At 38.3% G+C, this 27930-nt stretch overlaps 1 protein-coding gene and 1 long non-coding RNA gene across 2 annotated transcripts; both read right to left on the bottom strand.

The window, feature by feature from the left end:
- Positions 1-256: 256 nt before the first annotated feature.
- On the bottom strand, positions 257-17431 carry 4930413M19Rik (RIKEN cDNA 4930413M19 gene). The gene is made up of 3 exons (NR_045759.1): positions 17409-17431; positions 1956-2136; positions 257-652 (listed from the first exon to the last, which is right to left on the bottom strand). It is a non-coding gene; the product is annotated as an RIKEN cDNA 4930413M19 gene (long non-coding RNA).
- Positions 4960-6079, bottom strand: Olfr742 (olfactory receptor 742). The gene has a single exon (NM_146430.2). The coding sequence runs from the start codon at positions 5992-5994 to the stop codon at positions 5059-5061; it is 936 nt and encodes a 311-aa protein (NP_666641.2). The 5' UTR covers positions 5995-6079; the 3' UTR covers positions 4960-5058.
- Positions 17432-27930: the final 10499 nt, after the last annotated feature.

Raw genomic sequence — 27930 nt, 5'->3', positions numbered from 1 at the left:
AACACTCTTTCCTTATAGTCATCCACTACTTCTGTTTCTTGCAACCTTTCTGCCCCCTCTGCCTTGAATATCCTTGCCCCTTTGGAGGTGGGGGCATGATATAGTTTTACAATTGATGAAGGTGATTACAGTCTATTATTTTCTATATCTTAACCAGTTGGAGAACTTTGTGTTATTACCTATCTACATAAAAAAGCTAGCTTTTCTGATTTGGGTTGAGTAATGTACTATGGGTCTAATAATAATTCGTTAGAAACCCGTTTAATGGTATATTTATTTAGCAGAAAAATAGTAGGTTGTCCTCTAGGGCTTATAATCTGTCTAGATACATTTTTTGGCCATGATCACCACATTACCTATAGGTTTTACCTTGTGGATGAGGTCTTAAGTCTAACAAGACAGTTGCTGGTCCTCGTGAATTTGTGCCAGTACTGCACCAGTCATCATGCCTTGCCAGGCTGATCATTATTTTACCAGAAAGTCATCACAGCTGTATATACTGATTATTTGTTTTCTCTGGTAGCTGACACAGCACTTTTCTGCACAATGAAAGCTAGCGAGTAGGGATGAGGTTTCTAGGTCAATACCAGCTTGGTTTCTCCAATGCTTTCTAACAAGGATGAGGTGTCTTCAGTAACAGAGTCATTATTTTCTGGAAGATAAACAAAAGCAATGTCTTCATCCTTTAAAGTTTATGGGTCTATGGATACATTCTGAGAAGCAATTCCAAATGAAGTAACTTATTACTGCCACTAGCCTTTTCTATTTGTTAATCTGTGCTATCTGGAAGAAATGTTTTTATCCCATATGGAGTAACTCTACTTTAGTACTTATTATAAATGTGTGTGTGCATATTTTAGGAAGATTCTACAGGGTTTTTTTGTATTTAAAAAAATTTTTTAATTAGGTATTTATTTCATTTACATTTCCAATGCTATCCCAAAAGTCCCCCACACCCTCCCCCACCCACTCCCCCACCCACCCCACTCAACTCCCCCCAAAAAAGACATAGACTAACAGACTGCCTACACAAACAGGACCCATCATTCTGCTGCTTAGAGGAAACCCATCTCAGGGAAAAAGACAGACACTATCTCAGAATGAAAGGCTGGAAAACAATTTTCCAAGCAAATGGCCTGAAGAAACAAGCTGGAGTAGCCACTCTAATATCTATTAAAATTGACTTCCAACCCAAAGTCATCAAAAAAGACAAGGAGGGGCACTTCATTCTCATCAAAGGTAAAATCTTCCAAGAGGAACTCTCAATTCTGAATATTTATGCTCCAAATGCAAGGGCAGCCACATTCATTAAAGAAATTTTAGTAAAGCTCAAAGCACACATTGCATCTCACACAATAATAGTGGGAGACTTCAACACACTACTTTCACCAATGGACAGATCATGGAAACAGAAACTAAACAGGGACACAGTGAAACTAACAGAAGTTATGAAACAAATGGATCTAACAGATATCTATAGAACATTTTATCCTAAAACAAAAGGATATACCTTCTTCTCAGCACCTCACCGGACCTTCTCCAAAATTGACAATGTAACTGGTCACAAAATAGGCCTCAACAGATACAAAAATATTGAAATTGTCCCATGCATCCTATCAGACCACCATGGCCTAAGACTGATCTTCAATAACAACATAAATAATAGAAAGCCAACATTCATGTGTAAACTGAACAACACTCTTCTCAATGATATTTTGGTCAAGGAAGGGATAAAGAAAGAAATTAAGGACTTTTTAGGGTTTAATGAAAATGAAGCCACAATATACTCAAACTTATGGGACACAATGAAAGATTCTACAGTTTTAAGTTCCCAAATCACTAGTTCCCTCCCTCCTTCCCTCCCTCCCTCCCTCCCTCCCTCCCTCCCTCCCTCCCTTCCTCCCTCCCTCCCTCCCTCCCTCTCTCCTTCCCTCCCTGCCTTCCTGCCTTCATACCTTCCTGCCTTTCTGCCTTTCTCCCTTTCTTCCTTTCCTTTTTTCCTTTCTTCCTTTCCTTCTTTGTTTCTTATATATCTATTGCTTTCAAATGAAATTTCTTGTTTTATGTAAGCCAGGGAGGTCTTGTACCCAGTAGGTATCAGCAGATGACTTTGCAGTTCAGATCTTCCTGCCTCCACTGTAAAAAGAATAACATACATGTACCAGTAAACCTAATTCTATATAATGCTGGGGAAAGAACTCAGATCCTTGCTTGATAGGCTCCTGTTTACGAACTCTGTTGACTCACCAGTAGTCCACATTGCTTTTTGCATTTCTTTAACTACTTCAATATGCACTGATGTAATTCCCTAAATGTATGCAAACCCACATTTATTGTTTCTCCAATATCTTTCTATTCCATGCCTATCTATCTATCTATCTATCTATCTATCTATCTATCTATCCACTTTACATCCTAATCACAGTCTCTCCTCCGAGTTTCCTCCTTCTCTTGTCCTCTGAGAAGGCAGAGACCCACTAGATTTCACCCTATCCTTAAAAATCCGGCCTTTGAAGGACTAGGCTTATAATTTCTTAGTGATGCCAGACAAGGCAAAAAGATTCCTATGCAGGCAGCAGGTTCAGGGACAGTCTCTGTTCCTATTTATAAGAGAGCCACATGAATATCAAGGTGCACATCTGGTACATATTTGCAGGTGATGTCTTGGTCCAGTTCATGGTTGTTCTTTGGTTTTTGGTCAGGCTCTGGCAGCCCTCAAGGTTCCATATTCATTGACTCTGCTGTTTTTTTTTTTTTTTTTTTTTTTTTTTGTAGCAAATGTATCCCCTTTGTGTCCCTCAACATTCCCCCAACTCTTCCACAAGACTCTCTGTCCTTAGTCCTATGTTTGGCTGCTTCCAAACATCTTCATCTATTTACATTGGCTGGTGGGTAGAGCTCAACAGAGTATCATTAAACCATCAGTATGGTTTAAAGGATTGGTTCTTGTCCATGAAATGGATCTCAAATTAGGCCAGTTCTTAGTTGGCCATTCCCTCTGTCTCTATCTTTGTCCCTACACATATTGCAGGCAGGACACATTTTGAGTCAAAGAATTGGACTCAAAATTGTGGGAGAATTGGAGTCCTTATCCTCCACTGGGAGTCCTGCCTGGATAGAGGAGGTGGCCACTACAGGCTCTATATGTCCCACTGTTGGGTGTGTCAGGTAGGGCCACACCTATAGACTCCCTGGGTCCTCCTCTGGTATCTGGAACATCTGCACTACTTGTTGCAGATATCCTTCTCTCCCTTACTACTGAACTCTTGTATCAAATTTAGTGTGTCTGGTTTTATATTGAGGTGTTCGATCCATTTGATTATTAAAGGTTATTTAATAGCAATGCATTTGTGTGTCAGGTTGGCAAGTGATTATACATATTGGTTATTCTTTGTCTATTTGATATACATCTTACGTAGGATTAGTCTGCATAGGATTGGCCTATGTGCATATGTACATGTTATTTTCTTGATGAATGATATGTTTGGGAGTTTCCATCTCACAGTGGGCCATTGTATTCCTGGGTGGTAGTTCTGATTTGCAGAAAGCAAGTTAACTCTGTCATGGAAAGCAAGCCAATAAAATATATTCCTTCATGGTCTCTGGTTCAGTTCTTGCCTGCAGTTTCATGCTTTAAAATCTTGTCTTGTTTCCACAGAATAATGGATTATAATCTTTATTCAAAGTAATCCTTCTCATTCTATACCCCAGTATAGGTGAATGCCAGGGCCAGGAAGTGAGAGTGGGTGGGGTATGGAGCAGGGTGAGGGGGGAGAGGATAGGGGATTTTCGGAGGGGAAACTAGGAAATGGGATAACATTTGAAACGTAAATAAAGAAAGTATCTAATAAACAATAAACAATAAACAATAAACAAAGTAACCTTTTCTTTCCTAAATTCTTTTTGGTCTTGGGGGATATATAGGAATCACAGGCATGGATCACCATATTCTTTTATATATATATATATATATATATATATATATATATATATATATATATATATATATATTTTATTACATATTTTCCTCAATTACATTTCCAATGCTATCCCAAAAGCCCCCCACACCCTTCCCCCCCTTCCCCACCCACCCACTCCCATTTTTTTTTTTTTTGGCCCTGGTGTTCCCCTGCACTGGGGCATATAAAGTTTGCATGTCCAATGGGCCTCTCTTTCCAGTGATGGCCGACTAGGCCATCTTTCGATACATATGCAGCTAGAGTCAAGAGCTCCGGGGTACTGGTTAGCTCATAATGTTGTTCCACCTATAGGGTCGCAGATCCCTTTAGCTCCTTGGGTACTTTCTCTAGCTCCTCCATTGGGAGCCCCGGGATCATCATATTCTTATATGTTTTTTATGAAACATGATATTGCTATGTATCCAAGCTCCCTTGAAATTCTGATCCTCTGGTCCCATTTTTCAAATTCTGTGATTACAGACATATTCTAACGTACATAGTCCTACTTTTTTATTTGTGATTGGTATAGTATTGTACACACTTATGAATTACAAAGTGACATTCAGTATATAAGCATTATGCAATGCATATAATATCAATTTAATTATCATAAATATTACTTAAATATTTAACATATTTTAACATTGAAAACACACAAAATCTCAGTCCTTTTGTATGAAACAGAATTCATATGTGAAAGATATATTTACTGTATTATATTATCAAACACAGAAATTGAGTAACTATCCACCTGTACCAGCTGCAACCACTAACTGTGTAGTTTCTCCTTATACTTCCTAGTCTCTGGTAAACATCATTATATTCATTTTAAAGAACTTTCTACACATAAATGAGAGTGTGTGGTATATGACTTCCCATAACTGACATATTTTCCTTAAAACAAAGTATTTCCTTTCATTCACGGTGGTACAAATGCCACAACACAATTCTTTTCGTTGAATTATGTATGTATGTATGTATGTATGTATGTATGTATGTATGTATGTATGTGTATGTACTAGGGTAGTATATATGTGTGAATATACATATATATTTAATACATACTTAAATATGATTTGTTTGTTTAAATTTAAAATTTTTATGTTCTTAAAATCTTCTGCAGGGCATTTTTCATATCTTTGTTCCTCAGACTGTATATCACAGGATTAAGTAGTGGAGTACCCACAGAATAAAATAGAGTTACAAGCTTCTGCATTCCAGCTTCATGCTCAGATGTTGGGCTCAAATACATTTTCATCACTGAGCAATAAAAGAGTGAAACTACTGTGAGATGAGACCCGCAAGTGGAGAAGGCCTTTTTTTGTCCATCTCTTGAAGGAAGTCTAAACACAGCTCTTAGGACCAATATGTAAGTTCCCATGATGAAGAGGAAAGGAATAACCAGGAGCATAGACATTATAATTGTCCAGAAAACCTCCATCAATGGGGCTCTGGAACAGGCAAGGGCCAAAAGAGGGCCTGGGTCACACAGGAAGTGGTCTATAATTCTGGACCCACAGAAGGACATCTGGGAGATGATGATGATGGGTACAGGGAACCAGAGGAAACCAAGCACCCAGCAACTGATCACAAGGATGTTGCAGAGGTGCCCAGTCATGAGAGAAGGATAATGTAGTGGCCTACAGATGGCAAGGTATCGATCAAATGCCATGACTGCCAGGAAAAAGCATTCTGTAGAACCAAAGGAGAAGAAGAAATAGAACTGCAGGAAGCATCCAGAGAAAGAGATGACCTTGGTGTCTGAAAGGAAGTTGGCCAACATGTTGGGGACTGTGGAGGTGACATACCAGATCTCCAGGAAGGAGAAGTTGGCCAGCAGGAAGTACATGGGGGTGTGGAGGCTCTGATCACAGTACACAGCACAGATGATGGAAGCATTGCCCATAAGAATGAGTATGTAAACAATGAAGAAGGTCACAAAGAGGAGGATTTGCCCCTCCCTGGGGCAGGGGAAGCCCAAGAGGATGAAGCCAGTGATGGTGCTGGAGTTGCTGGGGCTGCTGAGGGTTTTCATCTGTGTGTGACCTGTGAAAGCATCAGAGATTGCTTAATATTCTAGAAATAGCTGAGGGAGTTTAATTCTTGCCCAAACAGGACACAGAGTAGTTTGCTCACTATCTATTCAATAGTTATTGGAGCCTTATTGTTTTCTAGTCAGTTTTCTGACCACTGGATATTCAGAAATGAGTGGAACAAGTTTAAAACCCTATTCTGTGCTGCATAACTAGCCAGTCATCTGTTTCTCTTTCATTGGTATAAATAGACCAGGATGACTATTTCTTTATCAAACACCACTGTAAGCATAAATCAGTATATCAAGGGATATTATTTTGGGTGTACTGGAAGATGCACAATATTCTTATTTTTAGAAATATCTCTTAGTTAAGAAAAATGAGTGGAATCTGCTAATAGTTGTACATACCTGCAAGCTCAGCACTTGAAAGGTTGAAGCAGGTGTGTTAGGCGATTAAGGCCATTGTCAATCACAGATTATTTTTGAGTTTAGCGTGTGATACATGAGATCTTGTTTCAAACAAACAAATAAACAAACAAATGAAAAGAAAAAATGAGTGAATACATTTCATTACTATTCTTTAAATAGTCACCCAGTGCATTTGTTTTTAGGTGAGTTCTTAATGACTCTTAGTAGGAAAAATATGAGAGTTTTGCATTATATTTGTAGCTCAATGGGAGAACACACACCTAACATTCATCAACTTGTGGCCTGGTCCTCAATACTGTCAAAATAAGAAATGGAATTTTAGTGTGACCTAATAGTATTGGCGAATATCTGTATTTGAGCCTAATCTATTGAGTTATTTCTTTAAGTAACAAATTCATGTATAAATACATAAAAATTTATAGTAGCTTTTAATGACTAGCTAGAACTTAAAGACAGGTTAAAAAAAGCTAAATTCAATATCAATAATCTGATGAAGTGGACATGATGAAGTGGTTCACTAGGAGGTATGTGTCTCTGAAGAATTTCAATTTGGGACTAGGATACAGCTCAGTTATAAATGCCATGCTGCTTAATGTTAGAATACCTGCCCATCTTTTAAGAAGCTCTGGAGTTAATCTTTATCGATAAAAATCTAGAAATATCCCGCACTTCTTCAACCACAAAACTAGAAACAAAAACTGCTTTTAACCCTCTGTCAAGGGCATTTACATTATCCAAATAGAATAAACAAGTTTCCAAGATTCTAGTTCATCACCCTATTTGTATTACTTTACGAGTTTCTGGGGATTGGATAGGACAGAGGGGAAGATATTTGTAGGTAGAGAACTGTCTTCCGTGTGTGTGCTAAGATCTACACTCATCTGTCATGACCTTAGATTCAGGTTTCAAATGGAAAAGTATCTATTTCTTTTGAGAGAGAATGGAAATCAAATTTCACATGTATCCCATATTTTAAAAAATTAAAAATATCACTCAGGATATTCATCATTTTAAAAGAAAAAATTTACCCTAATTTTTGTTGTCTTTTGTATATGTTTCAAGAAAGAATCCTAGGATGTTTGTTACAATCTTTACTAATAAGTGGCAGGAAGGACACCAACAAGATTTATATAACTAATGAATTCAAGCTATTTAATAACAAAAGATAAGATAACAATCATATACATACATACAAATCATTAAGTGTCTGTATTTGTAGTTTAACTTAGAGAAATGATAATTTAAAAAAATCAACTCCTCTCTCATTGAGGACCCAGCCTCCCTCTGGATCCAGCAATTATTTTTTCCCCCTTCTAAGTGGATTGAAGCATCCATACTTTGGCCTTCCTTCTTGTCAAGCTTCATACTGTGTCTGATTTGCATTTTGTGTAATGAGGTTTTTAGATAATGGACACTTATTAGTGAGTATATACCCTATATGTCCTTATGCATCTGCGTTACCACACTCAGAATGATATTTTCTAGTTCTATCCATTTGCCTGCAAAATTCATGATGTCCTTGTTTTAATAGCTGACTAGCATTCCATTGAGTAAATGTACCACATTTTCTGTATCCCTTCTTTAGTTGAGCAACAACTGGGTTCTTTCCAGCCTCTGGCTAATATAAGCAAGGCTGGTATGAACAAAGTGGAGCATGTGTCCTTGTGACATGGTAGAACATCTTTTGTGTATATGCCCAAGAGAGGTATAGCTGGGTCTTCAGGTAGAAGTATTCCTAATTTCCTGAGAAACTATGATATTGATTTCCAGAGTGGTTGTACCAGCTTGTAACCCCACTGGAAATGGAGGGCTGTTCCTTTTTCTCCACATCCTCACCAGCATCTGTGGTCACCGAGGATTTTTCTTTTTGTCTTAGCCACTCTGATTGGTGCAAGGTGGGATCTCAAGGTCGTAGGGAGTTGCATTTCCCAGATAGCTAAAGATGTTGAACATTTCTTTAGGTGCTTCATGGCCATTTGAGATTCCTCAGTTGGGAATTCTATTTTTTTTTTTTTTTAGCTCTGTACTCCATTTAAAAATTTGGGTTATTTGGTTTTCTGTATTCTAACTTCTTCAGTTCTTTGTATATTTCAGATAATAACCCTCCATCAGATATAGAATTAGTAAAGATCTATTGTAAATTTGTAGGTTGTGGGTTTTTTTTCCCCATTGATAGTGTCTTTTGTCCTGGTGGTGGTGGTGCACACTTTTAATCCCAGCACTGGGGAGGCAGAGGAAGGTAGATTTTTGAATTTGAGGTCAGCCATGTCTACAGAATGACTCCAGGACATCCAGGGCTATACAGAGAAACCATGACTAAGTAAATAAATAAATAAATAAATAAATAAATAAATAAATAAAGACAGTGTCCTTTGCCTTACAGAAGCTTTTCAGTTTTATGAGGTCCCATTTTTCAGTTGTTGATGCAAGAGTCTGAGCCATTGGTGTTTTATTCACAAAAATTTCTACTGTGCTAATAATGAGTTGGAGGGATGAGGCCACTCACTCAACTCAAAATTTCTAATCAGAATTGATTCTATCTAAACAAATCACAGGGACCAATAGAGGAGCAAACATTGAAGAAACAGCCACCCAGAGATTGATCTCACCTTGTGATCCATCCTATGCACAGACAATAAAGCCATGACGTGCTGATATCATGATGTGCTTGCAGATGGGAGCCTGCCATCACTGTCCTCTGAGAGGCTTGGCCTGCACCCAACTAGAGTAGATGTAGATAATCACAGCCAACCATTGGTTTGAGCCTGGGGACCCTAATGGAAGAGTTAGGGGAAGAACTGAAGGAGCTGAATGGGATTGCAAGCCCATAGGAAGAACAACAGTATCAACTAACAGAACTCCTCAGGTCACCCAGGGACTAAGACACAAACCAGAGCATACATGGTTCAGTCCATGGCTCCTGCTACATATGTGGCACAGTACTGCCTTATCTGGCCTCAGCTGGAGGGGATATACTTGGCTCTGTGGAGGTTTGATGCCCCAGAGAGGAGAGTGCTAGTGGAGTGAGGTGGGATTGTGTGGTAGGCAAAGAGGCAAAGGGGAGGAATTATTGGGCAGCGAGGTTCATGGAGGGGGACTGGAAAGGGTGACAACCTTTGAAATGTAAATAAATAAAATCAAATAAAGTTATTGCATAATACTGACTGTGTGGTTTGATATAAGTGGTTTTAAAATTTTTCTAAGTTCTCAACATATGGACCAACATCTATTTTGACTATTTATTTTTGAAAACATAGATAACTGAGTAAATATCTGAGGACTGTCTTTCTCTCTTGTGTGGTGTCTTGTCTATTTTCTTTCTAATGACCTTCATACACAACAACATAGATGTCACTTTCACAGGAACTGTTCTAATCTGTTCCTTGACTCCTTGGCTGGTCTTTCTCCTATGTCACTTTGTGTACCTCAAGTTCAAACCTCCATTATCATATCTCTGGAATGTTAGAAAATCTTCCTGAATGATCCCCTCTGTTTTTTCATAGTCATGCAGTAGCCATACTGACTTTTCAGTTTGATCAGAGTATATAATTTCTTTGGATATAATAACTTTCCTACTCTAGTGTAAAATCTAAGTACCAATTTATTGTGCATGGACCCCTAAATAATCTGTCCTCTGAACCACCCAGTGTTCCCAAAGACTAGATTACCAACCAAGGAGTGTACATGAAGAGATCCATGGCTCCAGATACAAATGTTGCAGGGGATAGGCTTGTCTGACATCAATGAGGGGGGAGGCCCTTGTTCCTGGGTAGGTTTGATGCCCCAGCATAGGGGGATGCTGGATCAGTGGGGTGGGAGAGGGTATGTGGTGGAGCACTCTGATAGAGGCAAAAGGGAGAGGGAAGAAGGTTGATGTGGGATGGGGCCTGTGGAGAGGTAACTGGGAAGTGGGGTATTATTTGAGATGTAAACGAGGAGAATGACTAATAAGAAATAATCTGGCCTTTACCTACTCTTTCTCTAATTTCTATTTCCTGGTGTTCCACCACATTTTCCATTTTTTTTTTCATCTCTACAGGACTTCTCTCTGTAGAAGAACCTTGTTTCATTCCTGCTTAGATTTTTTCTTTACATTTATCCTTGCCTAGAAATCTCACCTAATCTACATTTTTTTTTAAATTCCAGCTCAGTATCTCATGAAAGTTTTCTGGTTCCATTTCATTTCTGGTTCCACAACAAAATACCTTGAGAAAAGCAACCTCGTAGCTGACCATTGTAGTTGATTATAGTGGGGATGTCAAGGCACCAGCAACTTGAGGTTGCTATGAATGCACCATTGTCAATAGTCAGCTCATTTTCTTCACCCACACACAGTTTAGAATCCCTTGCCTACGGAATGGAACCACCCACAGTGGCATAATGAAGACCCTACACACTGGACATATCACCTCATAGAGACCCTCTTCCAAGATAATTCTCATCAATTCAACAACAAAGGCTAGTCAAATCTAAGCAGAACTCTTAATAGATCAATCCCAAATGTCTGGGAAACACTTAAAGAATTGTTCAATGTTCCTAGCCACCAGGAAAATGCAAATCAAAACGTTTTTGAGATTCCATCTTATGTTTGTCAGAATGTCTATGGTCAATGGCATGGGTGACATGTGTTGTGGCAAGGGTATAGATCAAGGGGAATACTCCTCAATTGTTGGTAGGAGTGTAAACCTGTAGAACCACTATAGAAATCAATGTGTTACATCCTCAGAAAGTTGTAAATCTATTCAAGCTTTATTTATCCCACCTCTGGGCATAAAGCAAAGGATATTTCATCCTATCACAAGGATTAAATATGTTCATTGCACCTTTATTCACATAGTCAAAACTGGAAATAACCTAGATGTCCCTTGACTGAAGAATAGATAGAGAAAATGCACATTTACACAATGAAGTATTACTCAGCTATTAAAAATGTCATCATGAATTTTCAGACAATTGGAAAGATCTAGAAAAAATTACATGGAATGAGGTATCCCAGAAAGACAAGTATAGTATGTCTTCATTTATGAGTGCATATTAAATGTTTAGTAAATAATAATTAAGTTACAATACACAGGAAGAGGTTATGTGAAGACGAGGTCTCTAGGGTAGATACATGGATCTTACTCAGAAGTAGAGTAGTTATTGTGGCTAGACTGGTGCGAGGTGGGGATGTGATCAGGAGGGATCAGGTGAGGGGAAGGCATGGAGAGAGAGTGAAGGGAGAGGTAGCAGTAATTTGGAATTCTCTCTCTCTCTCCTTGTATGTTTGTGTATGTGTGTGTGTGTGTGTGTGTGTGTGTGTGTTTGCTTGTTTGTTTGTATGTGTGCATGTGTATGTGTAATCCCAGAGCAATGGAAACTTCTTGGAATCTATAAAGGAGAACCTAGTGAGCATTTCTAGTTATGGAGGATGTGGAGCCTGAACTGAGCATTTTTTTTGGCTTGACAAGGCTTCCAGTGGTGTGACTTGGTTGTATTTGTTTGAGTTGTTGGCTGAAGACTTGAGTTTCATGCCAGGAGAGGAAGACAATGCCTTACACTGCCTGGATGGCCAGAAACCAGAGACTCAATATTCCAGACACCTATTTCGGAACCAAACATGACTGGCAGATAATCAATAAATCAATGAAATTATTCCTAATGGTATTCTGCTTTACTCATAAATTGATGCCATGGCTAGTTGTAATCCTAAATGGTTCCTCCCGCAGCAGATAGGACTGAGTTTAGAGATGGCCAGACATTGTACAGAAAGAGTCTAGATTGGAGGTCTCTTGGTTCTCTCCATTTGGAGCTCAGACTATCCAGCAGAGAAGGTGGATAGATTATTAAAGTCCAGGTGGATAGAGAACACTAGGAGAACATGACCCAGTGAATCAAATTTGTAGGTCTCACTTGGGATAATGGAGAGAGAAACTGCAACCAAAGGACCTATACCATGTCCTCTGCATATATGTTAAGTTGGGTAGCCTTGTGTTTTTTGTGGGACTCCTAACAGTGGGAGCAGATGTGTCATTGCCTCTTAGCCTAATTTTGCGACTTTTCTTTTTGTTGAGTTGCCTTGTCCAGCTTTGATATGAGGCCTTTGTTTTACTGTATCATGTTCTGTTCTGTTTGGCTGTTGTTTCATGAAAACCTGCTGTTTTCTGAAGAGGAGATGAGAAATAAAAGATTTAGCAGATAGGGGAGTATGTGGGTGTACTGGGAAGTGTGGTTTGAGGGGAGGAGAGATTGTGGTCAAAATGTATTGTGGTTTAGTCAAATCTTATTTCTAATTTTATAATTAGAGAAGGAAGTTGTGCTACAATAGGAGTTATTTTGTACTATTGTTCATTTGTACTTACAAGTGGATATTACTATTAAAATTTTCATAACAAACTTTAACTTTAATATTTCTGTTTTTATAACCTATATGTTTTATTTCTTGGACTTTTAATTTTTGATTGTTTTATTCTTCCTTATTTGTCTCCCCTTGCCTTCTGTATGAGAGCATTAACATTCTCTGAAATACATTTGTATTTTATATATTGTGTATAATTAAAATGTATCATACTAATTGCTATTTTGTCCATTTATTATTTATTATGTTTGTAACATCCAGGACAGTTTAATAAATAAACAGCTCTGTTATCACTTAAAATACTTTTCTGTACTGGGAGCCACTAAGAACAGCCACTGAACATAGCCACTATGATTGGTTCCCTCTTACAGCATCACACTTGCTACAAGAATTGAGGGTATCATAGGGTAGGTGAGTTTTTCAATGCAGTGGCTATTTGACAGGTGTTCTAGATCTCAGAGTATTTTAATGATGATCCTACTACAAAGCATATTTTACTTACTTATTTAAATTTGTTACCAGGTTGATGATTGATTGACATTTAACAAAAATAATTTGATAACAGCTACATTTTAAACATCAATAGCAATGAATGAGTTTTCTACTTTGTAGCACAGCCAGAGAGGAGATGAACAACTGGGCCTTTTGTGTTTGTGATATCTGTTCTTCCTGGCATCCAGATCCTCAGCCACTTCTTGCTAAAATACATATGGTTAGTTGTAGTATTTGGGACCAAATTGGAGAAAATGCTGGTTATGGAAGGCCTTTATCCTATTTTAGTCAGGCTTAGGAAGATGTACATAGTATAATATTAACACATTTTTCAAGGCTCCAGAACCTTATGAAAGAGGGGGTAAAATGGAATGTAAGAGCCACACAGTGATGAGGAACACAGTGCAATGCTATCCTTTGGGAATGACATGGCTGCCTCATATTCATGAACTCTCAGCTCTGAGATTGCCTACTAGAGCTTGCACATAACTAGGTTGGACAAAATTCAGGCATGGATAAGGTGGACCTTGTAAGTTCTAGTCCCTCCAAGTGCAGTCACTACCAGTTGATGAATGCTGAGGGAGGAGAAGTCATTGTGTTCAGTAGGGAGCTTATGTTCCAGCCCATAGCTCCAAACACATCCCCACAGTGGTGGTCCTGGTTAAACCCATTTACCCACACCTCAAAAAGATTCAGGAATGCCAGGAGGACTCCTGATAAGAAGGAGGTTGTTGAGAAAGAAAAGGGATAAAGGAAGGTGAAGAGCTGAGTGTGAACAGAATGCACCATATACATGTATGGAATTGAAAGTAATAGAATAATAAAAACTCTAAACATTTAAGTATATTTGCAAAATTTTGCATATTGTTCAAAACTTCAGTCTGTCTTTCTGTACTGCCTTTCTGAACTTCTAAATTAATAGTTAAATATATAAATGATGCTATATTTTAAAAGTGACTTAAAGTGATGCTTCCTTAGCCAAAATCATCCCTATAATTTGTCTCTTTCAAATATCTGTACCTGTTGGAAAATGTTGGATATTTCCTCAGAAAGAAACTATTTTATGTTTCATAAAAAAATAAAGTACTGTAGTAAAGGACCTAGTATTGGCGTTACAGAGAGACATTTACTATTATGAGGCCTTAAATCATAATTAAGTGTTGAGAATTGGTTGCAGAATTTCCACAGTGAGTTCCTGGGAGACAAATAACTACATGAACAAGAATTAACACAAGGTGATTTCACAGATTGGAAAATACTCCACAGCAAAGACTTCCTTCAATATACAGATAAACAAGCCTATAAGTCCACGTAACCACTTCCATTCATTTAACATTTCAGGAGAAGAACTCTTAGGTTTGTATTTCTTTCCTTAAGCTTGTTCTCATTGTCTTCATGTCATACCCACAAAAACTTCAGAAAAGCTGAGTGATATTCATCTTTAATACTTCTTAAATCCATTAATATTCAGATTTTCCAAAAATTTTCTAAGATATTTGAATTTCAATTGGCATGATCCTAACTAATCAAAATTATGCCAATTTTGTTTGAAAAGTTACATTTCTACTTTTATTTATATAATTAGTGTATGTATGTATGTATGTATGTGTGTATGTATGTATGTATGTGTGTATGTGTGTGTGCTTCTGCACATGTGCATACCTGTGTTCATGTGTGAATACATACATGCCACAGTGCACATGTGCAGATGAGAGGACTTCTTACAGGTTTTGTTTCTCTCCTTCCACTGTTTAGGTTTTCAAGGTTCAAACACAGGTTACCTGATGATAGAATCAAGGCTCTGAGAAACACTATGACACATTCAGACTTATGCAACCTCAGAGTAACTTTAGATTTTGTTACAAATATCCTCAGATTTAGTTGATCCTTTGGTTTCCCAACATTACAAATCAGTCTTCATTGACAATCTTCATTGTATTTTATAACTTGAGAGCCCATAGCTGTATTTATTGATTAAGAGATATTAGTTGTTTTGAAATTTTGAAAGTGATTTTAATTGTGATGAAAGTTGTGATTCAATTTTTTTCTAATTGAATTGATCTTGTTATGAAAATTTTAATAGTAATATCCACTTGTAAGTACAAATGAACAATAGTACAAAATAACTCCTATTGTAGCACAACTTCCTTCTCTAATTATAAAATTAGAATTAAGATTTGACTAAACCACAAAGCCTATCCCATCTTGATTTATATGTCTGGCTTTTTGTTTCTATCCTCATTTATGGGACAAGACCATTTTGTTAGCAAGTATTTCAAGGCAGTACTGTATTGTTATCTGGATTCTTTTGAAACAGCCAAAAATTAAAACCTAATATACTACCAACTGAACAGGATACTTAAAATTACCAATCACTAGTAATAATTATAATGTCTTAGATATTATGGCAAATCTCCCTTAGGATTAGAACTAATTACTCCTCATGAATTTATAAATACAGAATCAAGTTTTCCAGAAGTCAAACTAGAACTAAATGATAACAATGTATTTTAAGTACACTAAATATCAAATAAAGTCTTTCATATAGTACAGATAACTATAGACAAGGGGGAAACATACAATCTAATCAAAGACTATGATTGCCCAGCCAACTATATATATATTTTCCTCAACAGAAATCCTTACTTCTTTAGGCCATCCCATGTTCTTGACGATCTCACCTTTAGGTATAATATTTCCATTATGCCATAGGTAAATGCTATGTCATATTCAGTGGATGGAACAAAAGAGAAGTCACACCCAGATCATAGAGGCTGGTAATTTTGATTTGATTCAAGGATTAATTCTGAGTAGATTTACTATTCCTCTCTCTTGAAGACTGTTTTCTGACTTCTCAGATCCACTTTTACCAGACACGAGTTTTTGTGAAGTAATGGAACAAAAGATACTTAACTCTCACATTCACCAGAGTCTGATACATATGTGTTTGATAAATGACTAAATTTATAAATTTCTTTATTGTGCAATCATTAAAATATCATGTAAGATTTTTCCAAGTGCAACTTGTCATTTTCGGGAAACCTGTATTTCTGTTTCTAGGCTATAGTTATTCATGTAGAAAAGCATATTTCATATCTGTATTAAGGTCGAAGCTATTAGTTTTGTATCAACATGTTGCAGTGTGTTGTCTTATGGAGCTTCCTCTCAGAGTAGTTTCCCAAGGATAGGCTTTAAGATACTTTCCTGCAAAATAGGAAACTTTTGAAAGCTTTCAATGTTAATAAAATTAGATGTGAGTTAAGGAAAAGGTGTTTTCACTAGACTGCTGTTAACTCAATTTTTGTCAGTTAGTGCTTAAATATGAAAGAATTTCCTCTGCTAACATATTTTTGTGAATTGTCACGTTCCTTCTAGTGTTGGCTACTTTTTGTTGAGCCCTAGGTTGTGGGACACAAAAGTAAGACTTCAGGGCTTTGTGGAATTCTAGACAATAGTGTAATGTCCTGAGTGTTTTTCATGGTTACTTTCTATCTCTTTAAAGCTAAGTCTCAGAATCAAAGTAGAGACACGGTTTTATATTTTCACCAGTCAACTTCCCACCAATTCAGACAAGAAATATGACAGCATGTTCCATGGTTTTACTGGCCTGAAAGGGAAGTGTGAAAAGGCACACATTCCAAGGCTAGCTCAGTGGGGATTTAGGGCAGTATATTATAGACAAGACATTATTTCTCCATATATTGGTTTGTTCTTTAGAAAATGGACAATGACAGGCTTGCCCATACCATTTTTTTTTTGGTGAGAATTAGATGAAAAATATGTGTTAAGCATTTGGCATCCAGTTATTCCTCTCCATTGTCCTTATAAAATCAAACTCTCAAGAATATCCATCTATGTACTCTAAAAGCAGTGTTGTCATGGAAAATGAAACCCCAGTCTGGATTGTGGGAGATAATACACAACTGAGAATAATTCTATGAGCAAATATTTATTTCTTTTATTTTCATCTAATCTGAATTATATATGATAATGCCTTACTGATAGTACTATTATGAAGTCTGCTGAGTGAGATACTGAATATACAAGGTGCACTGTGCCTATATCACACACTCACAAAGTGAACAGTGAACTTTTTTCAGAGGCATAAATTTACCAGCTACATTTTACTATTATCCTCAGTTAAACACTACATTACCTTCTTTCTTGAACTGGAAGAGTGGATATCAAGAGAATTTTCTCACATAGCTTCTTCCAGGAGTTTCTGAGGGCAGAATTAGCTGACATCATAATAGCCAGCTCGAAGACTAGTGCCAGAGTGAATCATGAAGTGCAGTGGAGCATTTTCTCTAGGAGCCTGGAACTTTATCCTGAACGTGTTTTCTGTTTTTTGAATGTTCTTTTATGGTAGAGACACAGCTCTCTAATATTGATTCTCTTGCTCACTCCTGTCCTCTGGGTATTGTGCCTTAATTTCTGATTCTTATTTTCTCCCAAGGGTAAGAAATCATTCATTTTCTTGGGTCTTAATCTCTTAGAGGTCTTTAGAGGGACAATTGATAAGTTCATCAGTCACTCATCAAACCTGTTCTGGACACTTTGTAATATGCTTACAAACCACTGTATAACTTGTTTTACAGAGGTTTATTAACCTTGGGACAAGTTAAATTCAACATTGGTTTCTTTTTTAAAATATTTTTATTAGGTATTTTCCTCATTTACATTTCCAATGCTATCACAAAAGTCCCCCATACCCTCCCCGCCACTCCCCTACATACCCACTCCCACTTTTTGGCCCTAGCATTCCCCTGTACTGGGGCAGATAAAGTTTGCAAGTCCAATGGGCCTCTCTTTCCAGTGATGGCCGACTAGGCCATCTTTTGATACATTTGCAGCTAGAGTCAAGAGCTCAGGGGTACTGGTTAGTTCATATTGTTGTTCCACCCATAGGGTTGCAGATCCCTTTAGCTCCTTGGGTACTTTCTCTAGCTCCTCCATTGGGGGCCCTGTGATCCATCCAATAGCTGACTGTGAGCATCCACTTCTGTGTTTGCTAGGCCCCTACATAGACTCACAAGAGAGAGCTCTATCTGGGTCCTTTTAACAAAATCTTGCTATTGTGTGCAGTGGTGTCAGCGTTTAGAAGCTGATTATGGGATGGATCCCCGGATATGGCATTCTCTAGATTTTGCATCCTTTCTTCACAGCTCCAAACTTTGTCTCTGTAACTCCTTTCATGGGTGTTTTGTTCCCAATTCTAAGAAGGGGCGAGGTGTTCACAATTTGGTCTTCCTTCTTCTTGAGTTTCATGCGTTTAGCAAATTGTATCTTATATCTTGGGTATCCTAAGTTTCTGGGCTAATATCCACTTATCATTGAGTACATATTGTGTGTGTTCCTTTGTGATTGTGTTACCTCACTCAAAATGATGCCCTCCAGGTTCATCCATTTGCCTAGGAATTTCATAAATTCATTCTTTTTAATAGCTGAGTAGTACTCCATTGTGTAAATGTACCACATTTTCTGTATCCATTTCTCTGTTGAGCGACATCTGGGTTCTTTCCAGCTTCTGGCTATTATAAATAAGGCTGCTATGAACATAGTGGAGCATGTGTCCTTCTTACCTGTTGGGACATCTTCTGGATATATGCCCAGGAGAGGTATTGCAGGATCCTCTGATAGTACTATGTCCAATTTTCTGAGGAACCTCAAGACTGATTTCCACAGTGGTTGTATGAGCTTGCAATCCCACCAACAATGGAGGAGTGTTTCTCTTTCTTCACATCCTTGCCAGCATTTGCTGTCACCTGAATTTTTGATCTTAGCCATTCTGACTGGTGTGAGGTGGAATCTCAGGGTTGTTTTGATTTGCATTTCCCTGATGATTAAGGATGTTGAACATTTTTTCAGGTGCTTCTCTGCCATTCGGTATTCCTCAGGTGAGAATTCTTTGTTCAGCTCTGAGCCCCATTTTTTAATGGGGTTGTTTGATTTTTCTGGAGCCCACCTTCTTGAGTTCTTTAAATATATTGGATATTAGTCCCCTATCTGAGTTAGCATAGGTAAAGATTCTTTCCCAATCTGTTGGTGGTCTTTTTGTCTCGTTGAAGGTCTCTTTTGCCTTGCAGAAGCTTCCCAACTTTATGAGGTCCCATTTATCGATTCTCGATCTTATGGCACAAGCCATTGATGTTCTATTCAGGAGCTTTTTCCCTGTTCCCATATCTTCGAGGCTTTTCCCTACTTTCTCTTCTATAAGTTTCAGTGTCTCTGATTTTATGTGGAGTTCTTTTTTTTTTATTATTACGTATTTTCTTCAGTTACATTTCCAATGCTATCCCCAAAGTCTCCCATACCCTCCCCCCCACCCCCACTTCCCTACCCACCCATTCCCATTTTTTGGCCCTGGCATTCCCCTGTACTGGGGCATATAAAGTTTGCCTGTCGAATGGGCCTCTCTTTACAGTGATGGCCGACTAGGCCATCTTTTGCTACATATGCAGCTAGAGTCAAGAGCTACAGGGTACTGGTTAGTTCATAATGTTGCATCCCCACGGTTGCAGATCTCTTTAGCTTCTTGAATACTTTCTCTAGCTCCTTCATTGGGGGCCCTGTGATCCATCCAATAGCTGACTGTGAGCATCCACTTATGTGTTTTCTAGGCCCCGGCCTACTCTCACAAGAGAGAGCTATATCAGGGTCCTTTCAGCAAACGCCCCCTTGTGTATGCAATGGTGTCATTATTTGGAGGCTAATTATGGGATGGATCCCTGGATATGGCAGTCTCTAGATGGTCCATCCTATTGTCTCAGCTACAAACTTTGTCTCTGTAACTCCTTCCATGGGTGATTGTTTCCAATTCTAAGAAGGGGCAAAGTGTCCACACTTTGGTCTTCGTTCTTCTTCAGTTTCATGTGTTTTGCAAATTGTATCTTATATTTTGGATTTTTTAAGGTTCTGGCCTAATATCCATTTATCAGTGAGTACATATAATTTGAGTTCTTTTGTAATTGTGTTACCTCACTCAGGATGATGCCCTCCAGGTCCAACCATTTGCCTAGGGATTTCATAAATTCATTCTTTTTAATAGCTGAGTAGTACTCCATTGTGTAAATGTACCACATTTTTTGTATCCATTTCTCTGTTGAGGGGCATCTGGGTTCTTTCCACCTTCTGGCTATTATAAATAGGGCTGCTATGAACATAGTGGAGCATGTGTCCTTCTTACCAGGTGGAATATCTTCTGGATATATGCCCAGGAGAGGTATTGCGGGATCCTCTGGTAGTACTATGTCCAATTTTCTGAGGAACCGCCAGACTGATTTCCAGAGTGGTTGTACAAGCTTGCAATCCCACCAACAATGGAGGAGTGTTCCTCTTTCTCCTTATGTGGAGTTCCTTAATCCACTTATATTTGACCTTAGTACAAGGAGATAGGAATGGATCAATTCACATTCTTCTACATGATAACCGTCAGTTGTGCCAGCACCATTTGTTGAAAATGCTGTCTTTTTTCCACTGGATGGTTTTAGCTCCCTTGTCAAAGATCAAGTGAGCATAGGTGTGTGGGTTCATTTCTGGGTCTTCAATTCTGTTCCATTGGTCTACTTGTCTGTCGCTATACCAGTACCATGCAGTTTTTATCACAATTGCTCTGTAGTAAAGCTTTAGGTCAGGTATGCTGATTCTTCCAGAGGTTCTTTTATCCTTGAGAAGAATTTTTGCTATCCTAGGTTTTTTTTATTCCAGATGAATTTGCAGATTGCTCTGTCTAATTCATTGAAGAATTGAGTTGGAATTTTGATGGAGATTGCATTGAATCTGTAGATTGCTTTTTCAAGATAGCCATTTTTACAATGTTGATCCTGCCAATCCATGAGCATGGGAGATCTTTCCATCTTCTGAGATCTTCTTTAATTTATTTCTTTAGAGACTTGAAGTTTTTATCATACAGATCTTTCACTTCCTTAGTTAGAGTCATACCAAGGTATTTTATATTATTTGTTACTATTGAGAAGGGTGTTGTTTCCCTAATTTCTTTCTCAGCCTGTTTATTCTTTGTGTAGAGAAGGGCCATTGACTTGTTTGAGTTAATTTTATATCCTGCTACTTCATTGAAGGTGTTTATCAGGATTAGGAGTTCTCTGGTGGAATTTTTAGGGTCACTTATATATACTATCATATCATCTGCAAACAGTGATATTTTGACTTCTTCCTTTCCAATTTGTATCCCCTTGATCTCCTTCTGTTGTCTAATTGCTCTGGCTAGGCCTTCAAGTACATAGGTAGGGAGAGAGTGGACAGCCTTGTCTAGTCCCTGATTTTAGTGGGATTGCTTCCAGCTTCTGACCACTCACTTTGATGTTGCCTACTGGTTTGCCATAGATTGTTTTATCATGGTTAGGTATGGGCCTTGAATTCCTGATCTTTCCAAGACTTCTCATGAATGGGTGTTGGATTTTGTCAAATGCTTTCTCTGCATCTAACGAGATGATCATGCAGTTTTTGTCTTTGAGTTTGTTTATATACTGGATTACATTGATGGATTTCCATATATTGAACCATCCCTGCATCCTTGGGATGAAACCTACTTGGTCAGGATGGATGATTGTTTTGATGTGTTCTTGGAATTGGTTAGAGAGAACTTTATTCAGGATTTTTGCATCGATATTCATAAGGGAAATTGGTCTGAAGTTCTCTATCTTTGTTGGGCCTTTCTGTGGTTTAGGTATCAGAGTAATTGTGTCTTCATAGAATGAGTTGGATAGAGTACCTTCTGTTTCTATTTTGTGGAAAAGTTTGTGAAGAACTGGGATTAGATCTTATTTGAAAGTCTGATAGAACTCTCCACAACATCCATCTGGTCCTGGGCTTTTTTTGGTTGGGAGACTATTAATGACTGCTTCTATTTCTTTGGGGGATATCGGGCTGTTTAGATCATTAACCTGATCTTGATTCAACTTTGGTACCTGGTATCTGTCTAGAAACTTCTCCATTTCATCCAGGTCTCCAGTTTTGTTGAGTATAGCCTTTTGTAGAAGGATCTGATGGTGTTTTGGGTTTCTTCGGGATCTGTTGTTATGTCTCCCTTTTCATTTCTGATTTTGTTAATTAGGATGGTTTCCCTGTTCCCTCTTCTCCTTTTGTTGTGGAATTACTCTGGCTAGGCCTTCAAGTATAATGTTGAATAGGTAGCGAGAAAGTGGGCAGCCTTGTCTAGTCCCTGATTTTATTAGGATTTCTTCCAGCTTCTCCTATTTACTTTGATGTTGCCTACTGGTTTGCTCTAGACTGCTTTAATCATATTAAGGTATGCGCCTTCAAGTCCTGATCTTTCCAAGACTTTTATCATGAATGGGTGTTGGATTTTGTCAAATGCTTTCTGTGCATCTAACAAGATGATCATGTGCTTTTTTGTTTTTGAGTTTGTTTATATAGTGGATTATGTTGATGGTTTTCTGTATATTAAACCATCCCTTCATCCCTGGAATGAAACCTACTTGGTCAGGATGGATGACTGTTTTATATGTTCTTGGATTCGGTTAGCAAGAGTTTTATTGAGGATTTTAGCATCATTATTCATCAGGGAAATTGGTCTGAAGTTCTCTATCTTTGTTGAGTCTTTTTGTGGTTTAGGTATCAGAGTAATTGTGGCTTCATAGAATGAGTTGGGTAGAGCACCTTCTGGTTCTATTTTGTGAAACAGTTTGTGAAGAACTGGGATTAGCTCTTCTTGAAGATCTGATAGAACTCTGCACTAAACCCATCTGGTCCTGGGCTCTTTTTGGTTGGGAGACTATTAATGACTGCTTCTATTTCTTTAGGGGATACAGGAATGTTTAGATAATTAACCTGATCTTGATTTAACTTTGGTATCTGGTATCTGTCTAGAAACTTTTCCATTTTATCCAGGTTCTCCAGTTTTGTTGAGTATAGCCTTTTGTAGAAGGATCTGATGGTGTTTTGGATTTCTTCGGGATCTGTTGTTATGTCTCCCTTTTCATTTCTGATTTTGTTAATTAGGATGCTTTCTCTGTTTCCTCTAGTGAGTCTGGCTAAGGGTTTTTCTATCCTGTTGATTTTTTTCAAAGAACCAACTCATTGTTTGGTTGATTCTTTGAATAGTTCTTCTTGTTTCCAGTTGCTTAATTTTGCCCCTGAGTTTGATTATTTCCTGCAGTCTACTCCTCTTGGGTGAACTTGCTTCCTTTTTTTCTCGAGCTTTTAGGTGTGCTGTCAAGCTGCTAGTGTGTGCTCTCGCTAGTTTCCTTTTGGAGGCACTCAGAGCTATGAGTTTTCCTCTTAGAAATGCTTTCATTGTGTACCATAAGTTTGGGTATGTTGTGGCTTCATTTTCATTAAACTCTAAAAAGTCCTTAATTTCTTTCTTTATTCCTTCCTTGACCAAGGTATCATTGAGAGGAGTGTTGTCCAGTTTCTATGTGAATGTTGGCTTTCTATTATTTATTTTGTTATTGAAGATCAGCCTTAGTCCATGGTGATCTGATAGGATGCATGGGACAATTTCAATATTTTTGTATATGTATGTGACGAATTATGTGGTCAATTTTAGAGAAGGTACCATGAGGTGCTGAGAAGAAGGTATATCCTTTTGTTTTAGGATAAAATGTTCTGTAGATATCTGTTAGACCCATTTGTTTCATAACTTCTGGTAGTTTCACTGTGTCCCTGATTTGTTTCTGTTTCCATGATCTGTCTATTGGTGAAAGTGGTATGTTGAAGTCTCCCACTATTATTGTGTGAGGTGCAATGTGTGCTTTGAAGTTTACTAAAGTTTCTTTACTGAATGTGTCTGCCCTTGTATTTGAAGCATAGATATTCAGAATTGAGAGTTCCTCTTTGAAGATTTACCTTTGATGATTATGAAGTGCCCCTCCTTGTCTTTTTTCATGACTTTGGGTTGGAAGTTGATTTTGTTAGATATTAGAATGGCTACTCCAGCTTTTTTCTTCAGACCATTTGCTTGGAAATTTGTTTTCCAGACTTTCATTCTGAGGTAGTGTCTGTCTTTTTCCCTGAGATGGGTTACCTGTAAGCAGCAAAATATTGGGTCCTGTTTGTGTAGCCAGTCTGTTAGTCTGTGTCTTTTTATTGGGGAGTTGAGTCCATTGATATTAATTAATATTAAGAGGTATTAAGGAAAAGTAATTTTTGCTTCCTATTATTTTTGTTGTTACCGTTGGCATTCTGTTCTTGTGGCTGTCTTCTTTTATGTTAGTTGAAGGATTACTGTCTTGTTTTTTTCTAGGACGTGGTTTCCATCCTTTTATTGTTTTTTTTTTTCTTTCTGTTATTATCCATTGAAGGGCTGGATTCGTGGAAAGATAATGGGTTAATTTGGCTCTGTCATGGAATAATTTGGTTTCTCCATCTACAGTAATTGAAAGTTTGGCTGGGTATAGTAGCCTGGGCTGGCATTTGTGTTCTCTTAGTGACCGTTTAACATCTGTCCAAGATCTTCTGGCTTTCATAGTCTCTGGTGAAAAATCTGGTGTAATTCTGATAGGCCTGCCTTTATATGTTACTTGACCTTTTTCCCTTACTGCTTTTAATATTCTCTCTTTATTTAGTGCATTTGTTGTTTTGAATATTATGTGTTAGGAGGAATTTCTTTTCTGGTCCAGTCTATTTGGAGTTCTGTTTGCTTCTTGTATGTTCATGGGCATCTCTTTCTTTAGGTTTGGGATGTTTTCTTCTATAATTTTGTTGAAGATATTTGCTGGCCCTTTGAGATGAAAATCTTCATTCTCATCAATTCCTATTATCCGTAGGTTTGGTCTTCTCATTTTGTCCTGGATTTCCTGGATGTTTTGAGTTAGGATCTTTTTGCATTTTGCATTTTCTTTGATTTTTGTGCCAATGTTCTCTATGGAATCTTCTGCACCTGAGATTCTCTCTTCCATCTTTTGTATTCTGTGGCTGATGCTCGTAGTTATGGTTCCAGATTTCTTTCCAAGGGTTTCGATCTCGAGTGTTGCCTCAGTTTGGGTTTTCTTTATTGTGTCTACTTCCCTTCATATGTCTAGTATGGTTTTGTTCATTTCCATCATCTGTTTGGATGTGTTTTCCTGTTTTTCTATAAGGACTTGCAACTCTTTAGCAGTGTTCTCCTGTATTTCTTTTTTTTTTATTACGTATTTTTCTCAATTACATTTCCAATGCTATCCCATAAGTCCCCCACACCCTCCCCCCCCACTCCCCTACACACCTATTCCCATTTTTTGGCCCTGGCGTTCCCCTGTACTGGGGCATATAAAGTTTGCCTGACCAATGGGCCTCTCTTTCCATTGATGGCCGACTAGGCCATCTTTTGATACATATGCAGCTAGAGTCAAGAGCTCTGGGGTACTGGTTAGTTCATAATGTTGTTCCACCTATAGGGTTGCAGATCTCTTTAGCTCCTTGGATACTTTCTCTAGCTCCTCCATTGGTGGCCCTGTGTTCCATCCAATAGTTGACTGTGATCATCCACTTCTGTGTTTGCTAGGCCCCGGCCTAGTCTCACAAGGGACAGCTATATCACCGTCCTTGCAACAAAGGCTTGCTAGTGTATGCCATGGTGTCATCGTTTTGAGGCTAATTATGGGATGGATCCCTGGATATGGCAGTCTCTAGATGGTCCATCCTTTTGTTTCAGCTCCAAACTTTGTCTCTGTAACTCCTTCCATGGGTGATTTTTTCCAATTCTAAGAAGGGGCAAAGTGTCCACACTTTGGTCTTCGTTCTTCTTCATTATCATGTGTTTTGTATCATGTACCTTATATCTCGCTATACTAAGTTTCTGGGCTAATATCCACTTATCACTGAGTACATATCATTTGAGTTCTTTTGTGATTGGATTACCTCACTCAGGATGATGCCCTCCAGGTCCATCCATTTGCCTAGGAAATTCGTAAATTCATTCTTTTTAATAGCCGAGTAGTACTCCATTGTATAAATGTACCACATTTTCTGTACCCATTTCTCTGTTGAGGGGCATCTGGGTTCTTTCCAGCTTCTGGCTGTTATAAATAAGGCTGCTATGAACATAGTGGAGCATGTGTCCTTCTTACCAGGTGGGACATCTTCTGGATATATGCCCATGAGAGGTATTGCGGGATCCTAAGGGTAGTACTATGTCCAATTTTCTGAGGAACTGCCAGACTGATTTCCAGAGTGGTTGTACAAGCTTGCAATCCCACCAATAATGGAGGAGTTTTCCTCTTTCTCCACATCCTCGCCAACATCTGCTGTCACCTGAATTTTTGATGTTAGCCATTCTGACTGGTGTGAGATGGAATCTCAGGGTTGTTTTGATTTGCATTTCTCTGATGATTAAGGATGTTGAACATTTTTTCAGGTGTTTCTCAGCCTTTTGGTATTCCTCGGGTTAGAATTCTTTGTTCAGCTCTGAGCCCCATCTTTTAAGGGTGTTATTTGATTTTCTGGAGTCCACCCTCTTGAGTTCTTTATATATATTGGATATTAGTCCCCTATCTGATTTAAGATAGGTAAAGATCCTTTCCCAATCTGTTGGTGGTCTTTTTGTCTTATTGACGGTATCTTTTGCCTTGCAGAAGCTTTGCAGTTTCATGAGGTCCCATTTGTCAATCCTCGATCTTACAGCACAAGCCATTGCTGTTCTATTCAGGAATTTTTCCCCTGTACCCATATCTTCGAGGCTTTTCCCCACTTTCTCCTCTATAAGTTTCAGTGTCTCTGGTTTTATGTGAAGTTCCTTGATCCACTTAGATTTGATCTTAGTACAAGGAGAGAGGAATGGGTCGATTCGCATTCTTCTACATGATAACAAACAGTTGTGCCAGCACCATTTGTTGAAAATGCTGTTTTTCTTCCACTGGATGGTTTTAGCTCCCTTGTGGAAGATCAAGTGACCATAGGTGTGTGGGTTCATTTCTGGGTCTTCAATTCTATTCCATTGGTCTACTTGTCTGTCACTATACCAGTACTATGCAGTTTTTATAACAATTGCTCTGTAGTAAAGCTTTAGGTCAGGCATGGTGATTCCACCAGAGGTACTTTTATCCTTGAGAAGAGCTTTTGTTATCCTAGGTTTTTTGTTATTCCAGATGAATTTGCAGATTGCTCTTTCTAGTTCGTTGAAGAATTGAGTTGGAATTTTGATGGGGATTGCATTGAATCTGTAGATTGCTTTTGGCAAGATAGCCATTTTTACAATGTTGATCCTGCCAATCCATGAGCATGGGAGATCTTTCCATCTTCTGAGATCTTCTTTAATTTCTCCTGTATTTCTTTAAGTTAGTTATTAAAGACCTTCTTGATGTCTTCTCCCATCATCATGAGATATGCCTTTAAATCCGGGTCTAGGTTTTCAGGTGTGTTGGGATGCCCTGGACTGGCTGAGGTGAGAGTACTGGGTTCTGATGATGGTGAGAGGTCTTGGTTTTTCTTAGTAAGGTTCTTACATCTGCCTTTCCCCATCTGGTAAACTCTGTATTCAGTTGTTATAGTTGTCTCTAGCTAGAGCTTGTTTCTCTTGTGATTCTGTTATTCTCTACCAGCAAACTGGGGAGCCTAGTGATCTCCTGAGTTTCAGTGGTCAGAGCACTCTCTGCAGACAGGCTCTTTTCTTTTAGGGAAGGTGCACAGATATCTGGCGTTCAGACTTGCCTCCTGGCAGAAGATGAAGGCCTGAAACAGGACCTGTCCCAGAAGCTGTTAGCTTCTATAATCCACAC

The sequence above is a fragment of the Mus musculus genome, chromosome 14, assembly GCF_000001635.26.
Source record: "Mus musculus strain C57BL/6J chromosome 14, GRCm38.p6 C57BL/6J".
Classification (NCBI taxonomy): domain Eukaryota; kingdom Metazoa; phylum Chordata; class Mammalia; order Rodentia; family Muridae; genus Mus; species Mus musculus.
The sequence above is the reverse complement of the archived record's forward strand: the minus strand, read 5'-3'. Positions and strand labels throughout refer to the sequence as shown.

Excerpts from the sequence above, each read along its gene's own strand:
- Olfr742 (NM_146430.2), bottom strand. The coding sequence starts at position 5,994 with ATGAAAACCCTCAGCAGCCCCAGCAACTCCAGCACCATCACTGGCTTC.